This window comes from Rattus norvegicus, chromosome 17 (genome assembly GCF_021556685.1).
Source record: "Rattus norvegicus strain SHRSP/BbbUtx chromosome 17, alternate assembly SHRSP_T2T, whole genome shotgun sequence".
NCBI classification, from domain to species: Eukaryota; Metazoa; Chordata; class Mammalia; order Rodentia; family Muridae; genus Rattus; species Rattus norvegicus.
The window spans coordinates 68,634,680-68,651,412 of NC_141550.1; the positions used below are offsets into that span (position 1 = coordinate 68,634,680).

The following is a 16,733-nucleotide window of genomic DNA, read 5'->3' on the forward strand; positions in this document are numbered from 1 at the left end:
CTGGTCATTCTGGCCACCTCAGCGGGTGTTTGCACTAGTAACAGGTGCCACACCGTCTTTGACTTGTTGCGGTTGCTTCTGTATCTGATAAGTATCATCCACTTGATCATTCTGTTTCCATCGTGAGAGATTGTACAAGACTTTCTTAAAGGCTGTTATAAAAATCGCCAGAGCTCCAGGTGAAATAATAGTAGAAAGTCTTTGGAGGTGAGCAGAGTTGTGAATGAGGTTAGTCTCAACCTTTTGGGATATTGATGCAGGGCTACCATGAGCTCTAGGCCAACTGGGCTACCTAGAAAGTTCCATGGCCACCCTAGACTACATAGGAAAACCCTGTCTCAAAAAGGATGTGGGAAAGGCTAGGAGTGTGACTCCATGATGGGGTACATGTTTTGTATGCATGGAGCCCTAGACTGAATCCCCAGTACTACGCTCCCCACAAGAAAAAAAAAAAGAGATGAGAAAATAGTACATCATCCTCTTTTGACGTCTATGGAATTTGTAATGTGCTACAGCTGAGGAGTCTGCCGACAAATTAAGAAGGAAGGATGTCAGAACTTTCTTTTAGGGTCCTAGGTGCAGAGAAGAAGGAGCAGCTTGGAGAGAATGTGGAATAACAGGTCTTTGCTTGGAGGGCGAGCATTCCTTTCACAGTCAGAATCTAAGAAGCTGGGTGTCTGCTTCTTCAGAAAGCAAGCAATCGGTTTTTGAAAAATTCTTCTTCTTCTTCTTCTTCTTCTTCTTCTTCTTCTTCTTCTTCTTCTTCTTCTTCTTCTTCTTCTTCTTCTTCTTCTTCTTCTTCTTCCTCTTCTTCTTCCTCCCCCCCTCCTCCTCTTCCTCTTCTTCCCCCTCCCTTCCTCCTCCTCTTCCTCCTCTTCCTCCTCCTCTTCCTCCTCCTCTTCCTCCTCATTCTCCTCCTCCTCTTAGTCCTCCTCCTTTTCCCCTCCTCCCTCTCCCTCTTCTTCTTTTTCTTCTTTTTCTTTCTTTCTTTTTTTTTTTCGGAGCTGGGAACCGAACCCAGGGCCTTGCGCTTGCTAGGCAAGCGCTCTACCACTGAGCTAAATCCCCAACCCCCTTTTTCTTCTTTTTATTCACACATATATTTATTTCATATATTCTATATCTTTGTTTCTTCTTCTTCTAATGGAGAAAGTTTTAATTCCTTTATTTAAAGAGATGTTGTGATCAATAATCAGGTCCAGGTACTTAAAATCAGAAGCCATATCTAAAGGGACATTAGTTCCAGAAGATTTAGATTTGCATATGCTATTCAACTTCTGCTCTGGTTTCCCCTGTCTTTAAGGAGCCTTTTGCCTGTGAGAAGGCTGCTCAGAGTGTGAAAACAGACCATGTATATAGGGATGTGGCCATGGTTACAGCTACCATCACCTGTTCCTCTATCCAAGGGCTATTGTTGGTTGGTGATGTGCTACTCAGCTTTAACTTTGTGGTTCTGAAGGTCAATTTTCACCGATGAGGTAAAATGGCCCACTTTCTGTAGGTTCACTCAGTTTTTAAGGGTGCTGTTAGAGCTGGGATTTTAGGAACATACTTTTCTGTAATTTTTATCTGGCTTCATGGTTTTCCAGAGTTAAGCTACATAAGTAACTTTTCTCGTGATGTATTGCTTTCCTAAGACATCTATAACACACGGCCTCTTCAATATGGCCCCAAACAGCAGAAACACACCTTTTATGATTCTGGAGATGAGGGGTCTGAAGTCAAGCTGTCAACCTGCCTGGCTGTACTTCCCCTGGAGGCTCTGGGGAGGATCCACCCCCACAATTCCAGCTGCTGGTGACAGTTGTTGATACTTTTGGGTTGTGCCCACATCCCTCCAAACTCTCTGCCTTTTGCCATGTGCATGTTCGTGTGCCTATCTCCATACTTTCTCTGCCTCTCCTTTACAAGGACATATGTGGTTGCCTCCAGAAGCCATCTGAGGTAGGGTACATGCCACCATGAATTCTGCCATATGAAGTTGGAGTCATAGGTTCTGGGAAGACAAGTATCTTTAGAACTGCCTATTCAGTTACCTACATCCCAGGGAATTCCATTTTGTCCTTTGTCCTTTTTTTGAGAAGCCACCATTTACCCCTCCAGTACAGGTCCTACATAGGGAAGCTGAGATCTAGAACAAAGTGTCTGCACGTAGGGTTCTTTGGGAGCACTCCTCATACTAGCAACAACCTGGAGACACTGCAGGCATCCAGCAACAGGGATGGAAGCAGCTGACCACCTAACTACTAGCAGTTAATACGCTCACGTTAAAGTGCTGGTTATTTTAACAGGAGCCCTGGCTATAGTTTTGAGCAACAGTTTGTAAGCCAATTTCTACACATTAAAAAAAATCTTAGCTGTAGAAAAAAATGTGAATTAAAAAAAAAGATTAACAGGAATATAGAAATAGTGACAATTGGGATACTAGCTGACATTTCTTTATATTTTCCTAATATTTCTTTATGGTATTTCTCTTTACTTGAGACAGATGTTCACTCCATAGTCCTAGATGGCTTTGAACTTCATATATAGCCTAGGATTGTCTCAAACTTATGGTAATCCTCCTGTCTCGTACTGTAGAGAAATGAGGATTCAAAGCATATGTATATGCCATGGTACGTTCTTAATTGAGTCATCCTCTTTTACCTTGGAGATTTTAAAAGTTCATTATTACTATGATGATGATGATGATGATGATGATGGTGCTGGGGATAGGACCTGAAGCTTGAATATCAGGCAAGTACTCTTTTTTTTTTTTATTAACTTGAGTATTTCTTATATACATTTCGAGTGTTATTCCCTTTCCCGGTTTCCGGGCAAACATCCCCCTCCCCCCTCCCCTTCCTTATGGGTGTTCCCCTCCCAACCCTCCCCCCATTGCCGCCCTCCCCCCATAGACTAGTTCACTGGGGGTTCAGTCTTAGCAGGACCCAGGGCTTCCCCTTCCACTGGTGCTCTTACTAGGATATTCATTGCGAAGCTCTGGTTGCTTGGCATTGTTGTACTTTTGGGGTCTCGAGCCCCTTCAAGCTCTTCCAGTTCTTTCTCTGATTCCTTCAACAGGGGACCTATTCTCAGTTCAGTGGTTTGCTGCTGGCATTCGCCTCTGTATTTGCTGTATTCTGGCTGTGTCTCTCAGGAGCGATCTACGTCCGGCTCCTGTCGGTCTGCACTTCTTTGCTTCATCCATCTTGTCTAATTGGGTGGCTGTATATGTATGGGCCACATGTGGGGCAGGCTCTGAATGGGTGTTCCTTCAGTCTCTGTTTTAATCTTTGCCTCTCCCTTCCCTGCCAAGGGTATTCTTTTTCCTCATTTAAAGAAGGAGTGAAGCATTCACATTTTGATCATCCGTCTTGAGTTTCGTTTGTTCTAGGGATCTAGGGTAATTCAAGAATTAACAAAATCAGGCAAGTACTCTTATCACTGAGCTAGAATCCTAGCCCTTGATTCCATGGAATGGGGTCTCCCTAGATAGCTTGAGATGGCCTTGATCGAGATCATCTTGGCCCAGCTTTCCATTACAGGGACACTTAGGCTGAGATTTAGTCCAGTTTTTGTGAGATTCTGTCACTCATAAGGGAGGTAGTTCTTCCTACACAGGGCTTGTGAATCGCCTCCAGGGTTTTAGCTTAATTTTCTTTTATTTTGATTTCTTTACGTTTTTATGTATATGCGTCTATGTGTACGTTTCTATGTGGGCGAGTGAGTGTGTGCATGTGCACAAAAGCTGCATTGAAGAAAAAGTATAGTGGTAATGTACTGTTATAAAAGAGAAATCCATTCATTGGATATTGCTTAGAGGAACATTAAGGTCTCATAAAAACAATCATGATATGGGTCATCAAGGGGTTTCGTTGGTGTTCCCGTGAGGGTCTCATCTCTTGATAAGGAATTAGAACTATCAGGGTGTAGTCCACAATGAGAGCTACTACTGTCTACCTTGGGCTTTAGCTATCCATGTTCAAACGGAAGAAAGGACAGAGTGCTGGGAAGGATGGAGTTCTATTGAGAGTCCCGATATCTAGGCAGAAGGAAGAATACTTTCCAACATTAGCTGGCAAGTAACTATTGGTAAAGGTTTTCTGCGCAGTGCTATTTTACAGCTCATAACACACCACAGAAATTCCAAGCTTTCTGAATCATTTTCTTGTTTTTCCATAAAACCGATCTTACCACTGGCACTGTAAAATGAAATCAATTTTTACTCATAAGATTTTGTACCCAGAAGAATGGCTGTTGTTACTTAGCAATACCATCATGTAGGTGCCATTGATCACAAACAGAGAAGCCCATGTAATATTTTGATCCGCAAGTGGAAAATGATATAGCTGTGCTAATTGTTTGGATTCCTTACATACGTCAGGCTCCAGTTCATTTTGTTTCAGTATCTCAGGGAATTTGCAAAGAGAACCAGATTTGTCTAGTGGGTGTGCTCCCTCCACCTTAATTAAAAACACCATTTTATCGATTTGTTTTCATCTTAACATGTGAAATAAGGAGTGAGAAGAAGTCATCTGGACTCATTTTTTTGTAGTGCTCAAACAGAACTGCATTTACTGAGAGAGACAGGCAGTTCTAAGCTACAAAATATGCAGGGTTGGGGTCCAAGCATCATGGGATATAAGACTTATTTTCTTGAAAAGAAAAAGCAGTAGGTTCATTTGATATTAAATACCTCCCTAAAACCTATGGGCAGCACAAATAACTTCTTAGCTTTGGTGGGAAGACTGCAATCTTTAAAAAACATTAGTCTCCAGGTGCCTGGGAGATGGCTCAGTTGCTAAAAGTTCTTGTGATGCAAGCCTAACGACCCGAGTTCAGTTTTCCGGCACTCACATAAAAACCTGCTTACAGGGCTCGTGTCTGTAGCTCTAATACCATGGAGGCAGAGACAGGCAGAAGCTCGGGCTCATTGCTAACCCTGGTGAGCTGAATTCAGTGAGACACCAAGTCTTGAAGAGTAAGCCAGAGAGGGACAGAAGAATCAGACCTTTGCCTCCGCTCTTTACATTGACACACCCACATGTGCACACTGCTCTGAATGCATGAATACATACATACACACACATACACAGACACATACACACATACACATACACATACACAGACACATACACACACATACATACACACATACACACACATACACAGACACATACACACACATACATACACACACATACACACAGACACATACACACATATACATACACACATACACACAGACACATACACACATACACACACAACATATAATATACCACACACAAGAACATATAATATACCACACACCCATGGTACCACCAGACACACAATAAAACACTAGTTTCTACACCATACTCAATTGCATTATACATATATTAAAGTTTTATAACTTAGGTGTCCTGTAGAAGAAAGAGATTTTAGTCATTATTTAGCTAGTAAAGATTCACCAACCATTGACCCCATGCACACCACTGGGCACCCTGAGAGAGTCACTGTGACTCAACATTGTGCAATTGGTGGGACAGAACCTGGGTTCTTCTCTTCCTCCTCAATCTCTTAATGATGTTTCAAATATCTTTTTACTATGAGTCTCAACAGTATTCCTGTCACTAACTAATGAGTTGGTTCTTAAAGGTAGTGTAGTCATGTAGCAAGACTGACCCTCTGAATCTTGGCCACACTGACTCCATCATGTAGCAAACTGGGTACACCACTTTCCCCACGGTTAGGCAGTTAGGCAGTTACTGAAAGCAGCAGAGTCACCCACAAGGGCACGGATGAGACAAATAAACATCTTTCCCAGAGTCTGGTTTTATGTATGCCTTATGTTGCTTGTATGTATAGTTACCTCTACTGCTGTAACACAAGGTAACACTCTGAATTCAATTCTGCAGTAGACTTAGGCCTACAGAGAATGAATAGGAATTTGGTAGGTGGGGCTTTGTTGACTTGGAGTGGGATTTAGCTGTCCTTAGCTGCTCACACTCCATAGCGACCCTAACAGACCCATTGTACCCTGCAGGATGAGCTTGAATGAATCACTTTTATCCCTTTGTAGACAGTGGTTAGTTTCACACCTCCTCAGAAAAGTCACAACTTGTCAGCAACAAGGACAAACACGGGTAGTGTCTGCCAGCCTCCGGCTAGTGTTTCCACCCACTGCAAGCCCCTTTCAACTTAGCAAGGCACTCTGAGGACTTGCTAAAAGGGGATCTGAAGCTGTATGGTCTTTACAGTTGCCTCAGTTTCTCATTGATTAACGTTTTCCACTGTCCCTCCTGACTGTCTCTGCTTCCTTCATCAACTTGGTAACTTGTACGTGCAGGCGGTGATTGTGACACTGAGTGTATGGTGTGGATAAAGACATGAGGTGATGGTTCACTGGATAAAGTGCTTGCCGTTCAGACACGAGGACCTGACCTCACATATAACAACAACAAAAAAGAGACGGGTGTGGTGCCATGTGCCTGTAACACCAGCATTGGGGGATGGCTGAGACAGGAGGATCCCTGACTAGTCAATTTAACTGAGTCAAGGAATTCCAGGCTCAGTGAGAGGTCTTATCTTAAACAACAACAACAACAACAACAACAACAACAACAAAAACAACAACAACAACGTAGAGACATGATTGAGGATCTGCATGTGGCCTTGCAAACACATGAATACACGCACACACACACACACACAGACACACACAGAGACATACACAGACACACACACCAGCACACACAGACACGCAGAAAAACACAGACACACACATAGACACACACACACAAGCACACACAGACACACAGAAAAACACAGACACACACAGACACACACAGACACACAGACACACACACACACACACACACACACACACACACACACACACATGAGAAAGAGAGAGTGGTTCGGGGTGGGGTTCCTGCTCACAGAAGCTTAGAGTTTGGAGTTAGAATGAATTCTAAGAAAGAATGAAGATTCCTAAAAACAGACAATATATGCCAGGCCAGGTTCACACGTGTTATTTCTAGAATCTGTCTACACTCATTGGTCTTAATATACTGGTAGCAGTTAGCTTCCTCCCCTCAAAGACAGCACAGAGCTTGTTCTTGAAGCTCATGCCAGTTCCCACCATGTAAGTGCTATGTCTTGACCAATGTTGGACTGCCTGCACAGACTCAACAGGAGACAGGATGATTCGAGCAGTAGTTCATGACTTTGTAAAAACGTTATAGTCCTCTGTGTGGACATAGCAGGTGTAAATAATTCCAAAAGCACGTGTGTTGGCTAGGTAATTCTGAAGTGGCAAATTTGGAGCGTTTGTTGTTTTAAGTATAATTTAGCTGAAGTTTGCTTTTTCATTTTTTAATAATGACTGTATTTAACATCTGATTTTCAAAGCTGCTTGAAGTTTAAGAATGACTCACGAGGGTCTAGCTGGTTCCAACGTGGTGTGATACTGGGTGCGGTACGGCATGTGTTGTGGGCTATATACACAGCCAAGTGTGTCCCCAAGAGTATTTTATAGACTATGGCTCCCGGGCCTTTGGGAACTCATGGCCTCACTCTCCAGGGCATCGAGCGCCACTAATCCACCCAGCGAGAAGGTTTCATCTGCACTTGTGTGTGAAGGCCCTCTGCTTTGAACATTATTTAAGCCCTAGGTTGAAATTTTGTTTTCCTACAGGCTACAAAACAGACGAACACACACATTAGCAGGCTGCCTCTTTGCGGAGCTTTCGTACAAATAACGAACGCTGCAGATGCTTATGGTCTTGAACCGTCAGCGCAACATATGTCCCAGCTCAGAAGTGGCAAATGCGCTTCTGTTCTGGAATAGCTCCTGTATGAGCATTCACTTCTGCCTCTTCTGCTCAGGGTCTGTCTGGCTGTGGAGGAGGCACAAGGAAGTGTTTCTATGCCAGTTGCTTTAGCCTGATGCGGACAGCACTGTTTAGAGCGGGTGTATTATTTCTCTCACTCTTGTGGCCATCAGTGCCCTGTCCTCATCATCATTACCAATAAGCACCATTTATCAAGAGCCATCGTGTGCATCTCACTGTGACAGACACCATGCAAATCAACTGGCATCAGCGATCGCGTGAAGGTCAGGCTCAGACACAAGCAGCGGCATTAGGCACTGCACCCCTACCATTTCAGGGCAGGAGACAGGCGGTGTGATGGGATGGGAGACAAGGAGGCTAAGGCTGCAACTTTCCCAGCATTCCCTGCAGGGTAGGGAAGGATGGCATGCTGGGTGATGAGAAGGGATTAAGCTGACCACTTAGCGTGAGCCTCAGAAACTCACCGATTGAGAAGTGTGTGCGCGGAGCAGTAAATAAATGGAGGAATGGAAGTGAGGGAGAAAAGGACGGAGTAGTGGAGGTAAGAGATAAGAGAAAGAAAGAGAGACAGAAAGATACTGAGACAAGGGGAGAGTGAGTGAGAATGAGAGAGAGAGAGAGAGAGAGAGAGAGAGAGAGAGAGAGAGAGAGAGTAGTTAGATACAGGGAGATACAGAGATAGATGGATAAGAGACAGATGCAACAAGAAAGACAGAAAGACAGAGGAATAATCAGGGAGAGAGACACAGAGAGAAGAGAGAGAGAGAGGGAGAGAGCGAGACACACACAGAGACAGAGAGACAGAGACAGAGACAGAGAGACGAGAGAGAGACACAGACCAAACCAAACAAAAAAAACCTCAAGCTGTCACCACCACCACCACCACCACCACCACCACCACCACCACCACCACCACCGAAGCATCGACCAAAAACACCAAGAGAGAACAGTCTACAATGGTTCTCCATCCAGGACATCATTTGACTATCCCTGCAGCTGATGCTTTTTTCCCCCAGAGGGAATTTTATTAAGAAGATAAAGCCCTGTCTTTTGAGCACTACCATTGATAGACTTGCCTGCCACCAATATAAGGCGGGTTTTGTAGCCCCTGTTTAATTTACTGCCTATCGATGTTTAAGATCTCTGCGACAAGACTTCATTTCTGTAGCATTAATTTACTTCATTTTTCTGGGGAGCCATAGAATTAACTTAGAAAAACTGGCGTCGTCTGAGGGTATCAGGAGAATTTTTGTTAAAGCGAAAAGTCTGCTCCTCCCCCACCCCCTCGTTACTCCAAGACTAGATGAAAACATTGCAAAGAGGAATACGTTTTCTTTTCAAAGATGAGCTGTTTGAAGACTATCTCGGCTGTTCCCTGTGATGTAGGAATCAGTGCTTTGATTTATGATCATTTAGCCCCCTCTTTGTTCTACCGAGCCAGGGGCAATCAAAGTTAGGGCCTAAATGGTACTCTTTTCTTCTATAGCTACTTGGTAATTTCCCAGGAGAGTTTGGAATCACCGTTGACAGAGGCTCGTGTTTTCCCTGCTGTAGAATTCTCACAGAGTGGTAGAGCAGAGGATATTGCAAGGCGTCCTCGACCTACCTGAGACCTGGGATGCTGACTTCTGAGGGTTGAAGTGACACTGTATTCCCCTACATTGTTCCATGTCTGATGTCCCTACCTTGAAATGCAGGCAGAATTTAACCCTCCTCACTCCTGGCTCTGTGTTCTCTTCCGTAGGACGAACACCATCTCTTGAGGGTATGCAGTTTCACCCAGGTTCAGTTGACTCATGTATTGTTGTCAAACATGTGGGATATCCCCAGTCTTGCCTAGGTACTGGGAACACAACCCGTGCTTCCTGGGGCTTGCTTTACTGGGGGATCTCTTGGGATTGTGGGGTACAGCTTGTATTATACTCTCTAGATCCTATATTGGTGACAGGAAGTTGAGGATGCTACATGTAAGACGATTCCTGCTTTCCTTGGGTCCTTGGTCTTTATTTCCCCTCCAGCCTCCCCACGCCATCCCATGTATGTCTTCCAAGACCAAGATTCCCGTTTCTGAACTGGCTGCAGCTGCGAACGCACTTGTATAGGAAATCGTAGGGTTCATTGAAATTTTGGGGTGTGTGCTTGCTTAGAAGCTGCATTAGCCTAGGATGGTCAGTCAGTCTCCCCATCTCCACACAGAACTCGGTTATAAAGGACAGATCAGTCCATTTATCATGGTTTCCAAAGGAGCTTCTGACCCACCCAGTTTTAAAGAGTTTGATTGTTTGTTTATGTGTCTGTGCATGTTTGAGTCTCTCTCTCTCTCTCTCTCTCTCTCTCTCTCTCTCTTCCTCTGTGAATGAATGGGTGTACTTGTCTGTGCTATCATCGAGGACAGAAGATCTAAGATCCCTCAGAGCTGGAGTTATAGGTCTTTGTAGGACCCAAAAACTTATTATTATTATTATTATTATTATTATTATTATTATTATTATTATTATTATTTTGTGGGCACTGGGCTCAGAACAGCAGTCCTCATGATTGTGCATCCAGAGTTCTTAACCAGATGCCCCTGATTCTTTTAACCATTTTAGGCAATGGTTTATGACTCTTTCAAGTAAATTCGAGCTGTTATGACCCCTCTGCCTGTATATCCCGTGACTATTTTCAAACAAAGTTCACATATCAGGCATGGCATCTTTTGGCACCGGACCTGTGGTGGACAGGGGCCAGGGAGTAGATCTTGGGTATCAGGATGAGGCTGAGCTGAGAGGGGCAGCTCATACCCCACTAAGGCCTCTTTCAACTAGCAGGAGTTCTGCGAAGATACCGAGATGCCCTTTCTGCCAATTCCTTCTCCTTCTGTTCACCTTGGTGCTGAGGCTGCTCCTCTGTGCAAACAGCCCATGGAGTTACTTCACACCTTTATTGGAAAGTAAAAGACGGCAGAGAAAAGCCCTCGTGGACCCCGATCAGTTCTGTGTCCTGACGATGACCACACTGTTCAGAGATGGCAGATTTTTTTTCCCCCATAAATTAATGCGCTACAATCTACATTGCAACAGAAGTAGAATTAATCCCTAAGTCATAGAGGTTTGGAATGTTTGCTGTGGAAACTAGAAATTTCTGGGTACATTCGTTCCAAAGGCGTTTTTACCTCAAGCGCATGGAATGAAAATACAGAAGGGCAAGGACTGGGGTGATGACTTAATTGGGAAAGTTCTTGCTGACACAAGGGTCTGAGTTTGACATACTGGAACACACATACAAAGCTTGGTGTGCTGGTGTGTGCTTATAATCCCAGTGTTGGGGAGTCAGAGATAGGAAAATTCCTGGCGCTCCCTGGTCAGCCAGTCTAGCCCATTGGTGAGGTCCAGATTCAGGGACTGACTCCATTTCAAAAGTCAAGGTGGAGAAAAACTGGGAAAGGCACTGTGCTGGCTGGCTTTCTGTGTCAACTTGACAGAAGCTGGAGTTATCACAGAGAAAGGAGCCTCCCTTGAGGAAATGCCTCCATGAGATCCAGCTGTAAGGCATTTTCTCAGTTAGTGATCAAGGAGGGGAGGGCCCATTGTGGTTGGTGCCATCCCTGGGCTGGTAGTCCTGAAATCTATAAGAAAGCAAGCTGAACAAGCCAGGGGAAGCAAGCCAGTAAGTAACATCCCTCCATGGCCTCTGCATCAGCTCCTGCTTCCTGACCTGCCTGAGTTCCAGTCCTGAATGTCTTTGGTGATGAACAGCAATGTGGAAGTGTAAGCTGAATAAACCCTTTCCTCCCCAACTTGCTTCTTGGTCATGATGTTCTGTGCAGGAATAGAAACCCTGACCTAGACAGGCAGTGAGCATCAACTTCTGGTCTCCACATGCTGCTATGTGTGTACTTATACAACATGAACATACATGTGAACATGTAAGCCAATGTCTTATGCAATTGAGTCCCAGATGACAAGCACTGTATTTCTCTGGCCCCACTCAGTACTAAGGCCTAGTTTGGGCCCACTATTTGGCTGTCCCATTGGTGTCTATAGATGACCTTTGAAACAGAACAGCTAGCTGTGCTCTTACCTGGCAATCTTGTCTGTGCAGGACATGGTGACTAGCTGCTCCCCCAGCAGGATGCCATCCCATGTCTGGACTGCACTGGGGCCCCGCACAGGGACTGTTCCTTCCCCAGACTCAATCTTGGTGCGCAGGTGCCCTCGGAACTTCCTGACGATGTGTTTGCTGCTGTTCACTAGGAAAGAAGAAGTAACCATGAAAGATGGCAGGCACACCAGTCCAGAGACACAAGGCATTGTGGAGGCCAAGGAAAGAAGTGTGACAAAGGTAAAGGGCTGGGCTTACGAGGCAGGTCTTAGAAATGAATGCAGAATGGAATTTATTCATTTTAACAGCAACATGGTTAAGATCTGAGCTGCAGATATTAGCCTGGGGTTGGTCAAATATCTCTGGGGTTGGCAGAGCAAATGTCTGAGAGACTCTCTGGGGCCACCTGTTTATCCCCGTTTGATGCACAAAGCTATCATTGGGTGATTTGTCAAAAAAGTCAAACACTCAACTTGCGGACATCAAAATTTAGATGTGTAATTTTTATAAGTTGGGAAGCACAGCTCGATCACCATAACTACAGGTTCTAGAGCTGTGGACTCAGCCAACTGAGGTCCAAAAACATTTGGTTCAAAAATTGGTTTGGGTCTTTTCCTTATTATTGTTCCCTAAGCAACATAGTACAACGGCCATTTTCAAAACCACATCTGCATTGCACTAGGTATTCTAAGTAACCAAGCAGTGATTGAGAGTGTATGGGAGGAGGTGCACAGGTTATGTGCAAACATCACAGCATTTATAAAAGACTGGAGCATCCTTAGCATCTGCGGGGAGTCCTGAACAATCCCCACAAATGCCCAAGGATATTGCACTATTCTTTTCAGTTTCTCTGATTTGTTTAGAATAAACTTTTCCGAACATTTAAGGATATAACGATACCAGTTGTACGTAAGCCTTTCTAGAAAGAACAAGAAGGGGAGAACTTTTCCCAGCCCAGGATGTATGCAGATAAATACCCCAGAGGTGAGAAAGAAAGGCATAAGCCAATAGGCCTCATGCACATAGATTCTAAGGAAGCTTTTACAAATTAAGTGCAATCACATAGTAAAGATACTTGCTTATGGTCAAGGAGGCTTAGTTCAGAAATGTCTTTCCACTCCCCCGCCCCCGGCCATTAACAATTAACTGTAAAGCCACACCTGGTTTTCAGGTTATCAGAAACAGTTGTTGGGTGGGCTTGTGTCTCAAGCTGGTCAGGATTTGAATTCCGGTGTTACTACTTACTAGTCAGATAACCGAGGGAAAGGAACTTAAAATCATCGTGACATGGTGACTTCATCTTAAAATAGGGGTATCATGGTGCTTAGCCACTAGGCTGTAAGGGTTAGGGAAGCTGGCAGGTATGAAAAGGCTGGTGTAGCCTAGACGCCACGAGCAGGGGATGAATGAAGAAAACACAGTATAAACACTCAGAGGACGTTTATGCAGCTGTGAGGAAGAACATAAAAGCAGATGGGACTGGAGGACATCAGTGTGACAATTCATATCGACTGCATCTGGCATCAATTAAAAGTACACATACACTTGTTATCTCTCTGTTCTCGACTGTGGGTGTGGCTACCTGCTTCAAGCCCCTCCCCCAATTTTCCTGCAGAGAAAGAGGGTAACAAACCTCTTCTCCTTTAAAATTGCTTTCGTCAGGGTATTTTGTTCCCCACTGCCGCCAGAGGAGGCGAAACTAGACAATCGGGTTAAGCAAAATAAGGCAGGTTCACCACAAATATTATATACTTCCTCACATGTGCAGAATCAAGGTCTGAAAAAACTTATGTACCTTGTGAAAGTAGGAAGGGGGATTATGCAAGGGTAGGAAGGGGATTGAAGGGATGAAAAACAAGGGGTTGGGGGAGAAAGACAACCGCTTTTCTCTCATATGATATAAAGTAGAAGGGGAGTTATTATTTGGAGGAAAGATGGGGACCGCTAGAATTGGAAGTGGCATGAGAGTGGATATGAAGACATTATAATGATACATATATATAAAACATCTTTCCAAGCTCACTATTTTGTGCAGTAGTGGGAGATATCATATTATCAATATCATATTATCAATATATATCTCTATGTACATTCCACTCCACAAGTATCAAAAGTACTTGAGATAACTTGACTTTAATCCTGAACTTTTGCACAATTGGGATGGGGTCCTTTCCACCAGTAGCTTTCTGTGACAGACAGCGTTGGGAACGGAGCAGTAACCCTCACAGCTTCAACGGTGTTGTCCAAAGGTCAGAGACCTTGCTCCCCATGCGGGAGGCAGACTGTCCGGGAATGTGGTACTTGCTGTTCCTCTCTTCTGCCAATTATGCTGTCTGTATATTATCCAAAGATGGCAATTCTGTATCATTTTCCAGGCCTTGAAAGTTGACTATTGTATTTTTTTAAAGCTTTCTAAATCTTCACCATCTGTTAATGTCAAGGAATTAAAAAAAAAAAAAGCCTGATTTGAGTTACAATGTTTCCTAAGAGCCAACTCAAAACTTTTGAGGTTGGATTAGTTTCAACTCAGGAGCCAGGTGTGGGCGATGATCCTGCCTATGCTCACTTTTGCCTTCTCTAGTGTTATCCCTGATGAGTCCGCTTAATCCCAGGCTGAGTTGAAGAGCTGGTGAACTCCTATAAACCATTTCCTCTGGCTCTGGCTCTCTCTTGGCTAATTACAAGAGGCAGGAGGGAATTGAAGATGCCACTTCAAGTCTAATGAAATGCCAATATAACCAGCAACTGCAGGGGATTGACCTTAAAGAATCTGCAGTGGATTGAACGTCCTTGAGACAATGAAGATGTGAAACTTTAAAATCCTGTCTGCCATGTATCCATAGACACTCCCATTAGAACACTCTACTAATTCTTATACCCAGAGGCCTTCAGCCACATCATTCATTATGTTTATAACTTTAAAATCCTTATTATTTTGGATTGATTGTAAGGAAATTAGAGTAGCAGTATGCTTTAGGAACTCTTTGGGTGAATATTTATTTTCTCAGGAGAGGCCCAAAAGGAGTAGTGAAACATAACTAATAAAATATAATGGCTGCTCCAGTGGTGTAATTTTGTGTGTGTGTGTGTTTGTGTGTGTGTGTGTGTGTGTGTGTGTGTGTATCAGAGTTAAACATTAGAAACAAGAAAATTTAACAAACAAAAATTCCCAGTTCCCCACAAATGTACAAGATAAGAAGAAAGTATTTTTAAATACTAATTAAAAAATTCAAGTTGTCTTCAATTATCCTAGAAAGAGTATTTGTGAGCCAGCCCATCATTTTCTATAATAAAACCTCTAACAGTTACCACATGGTTATCTAGGCAATCTTTGTTTTATTTGCATTATGGCATTATGAAAATGTATTATTCTACAATGCATGAACATGATCCTACGTAACGTGCATCTCAGGACTCAGTAGGGCATCTGAAGTCAGGAATTTAAGGCACGGTGCTTTATCTTCCCTAGCTTTCTACAGGATTTTGACTGAGTTTTGGGCCCTGCCCTTTCATACAGTGAATGAAACTTAGCATGAAGGCATCAGGCATCTAGCACAATGCTGTAGATACATATTTATATAATCCTTTTCTTTCATGACATCTTGCGGAAGATTTATAACAAAATTTAATATGTTAAATCATTGTAAAATTTAGTTAAATTAATGAAAGGGGGAGTTTATAAAGAGGCCACTGGTGATTTGAGAGGAAGGCAGAAGTTGTTCAGCCATCATGAGGTGTGGGGGTCCTGATATTCTTCTCTTATGTTTAGAATCTTTTGTACAGCCTATCATTATTTTTTAATGGTTCTTTACAGGTATGTATTATGTGTTGAGGATATTCCCTTGGCCCTCTTCCTCCCCTGTACCTCCCTTGCTGTGACACCTCAATCCTCTTCCTCCCTTGCACCCCATTTTTTCATGCCATCTTATCCTCATTGGCCCCTTTTATTCCCGTGACAATTTCACATATGTTCACTTAATAAATACACATATGATTTCATATGAGAGAGGATACTTGGGAGAACGAAAGTTTGTCTCACCATCCATGAACATCAACCCAAATGGGTCAAAGGCTGTCATACAAGATCTGAAACTCCGAAACTGTCAAGTAGGTAGAATACTTGAAGATAAGACATAGGCAAGGACTTTCCAAGCAGAACTCTGGCTTCTCAGGAGACAAGACCAACACAGTCAACACATCGGGCCTCACGAAATTTATATATCTACTGTATTAAGCGAATGAAGAAACTGGCCGTCTAACGGGAGAAAATCTTTGCCAGTTCTCCATCTGACAGAGGTTTAATATCTAGAAGAAGTGACTTTCAGGCATTTCTTTTCACCTTGATGGACCTTGGCCTGCCTAGGACCAGAGGAAGTGGCAGGATGAGCAGTTTCAAGATCTCTGAGAGGAACAAGTGTTTCTGTTCCTCTTCAGAGTCTGTTGCTGAAGCAAATTTTCCGTCCTGCTGCATGTAACATAGCATGCTGAGAGTCATGTGTCTTGCACAGAACACTGTGTGGTCTTGGCAGATACTCAGTCATACTCTTTTCTCCTTGAAGGCCTTTCTACTAAGCAAGAAACAAATGATCAGACTGGTCAAGGTGTGATTTAAGGCAGTTTTAAACCACTGACCCGAAACATGACTGATGGTATGATCCACTTCTGTTGCAACAGTATCTTGGCCAAATGAAAAGTCTGACAGGAATCAAAATTAGAAAACCTTCTCAGGTGACCCCGCAGATAAACCACAATTGGAAATAACCGAACTTAGTGTGTTTCCAAGCTTGAAGACAACATTTATTCCTAAATGTCATAAGCCAATTGTCATTG

At 43.5% G+C, this 16,733-nt stretch overlaps 1 protein-coding gene across 1 annotated transcript in view; it reads right to left on the bottom strand.

Moving 5' to 3' along the window:
- The window catches only part of Adarb2 (adenosine deaminase RNA specific B2), a 538,180-nt gene that overhangs the window by 29,261 nt on the left and 492,186 nt on the right, over positions 1-16,733 (bottom strand). Inside the window, 1 exon segment of the mRNA NM_133302.2 lies at positions 11,883-12,051. Within this exon segment, the coding sequence (NP_579836.1) occupies positions 11,883-12,051 (169 nt within the window).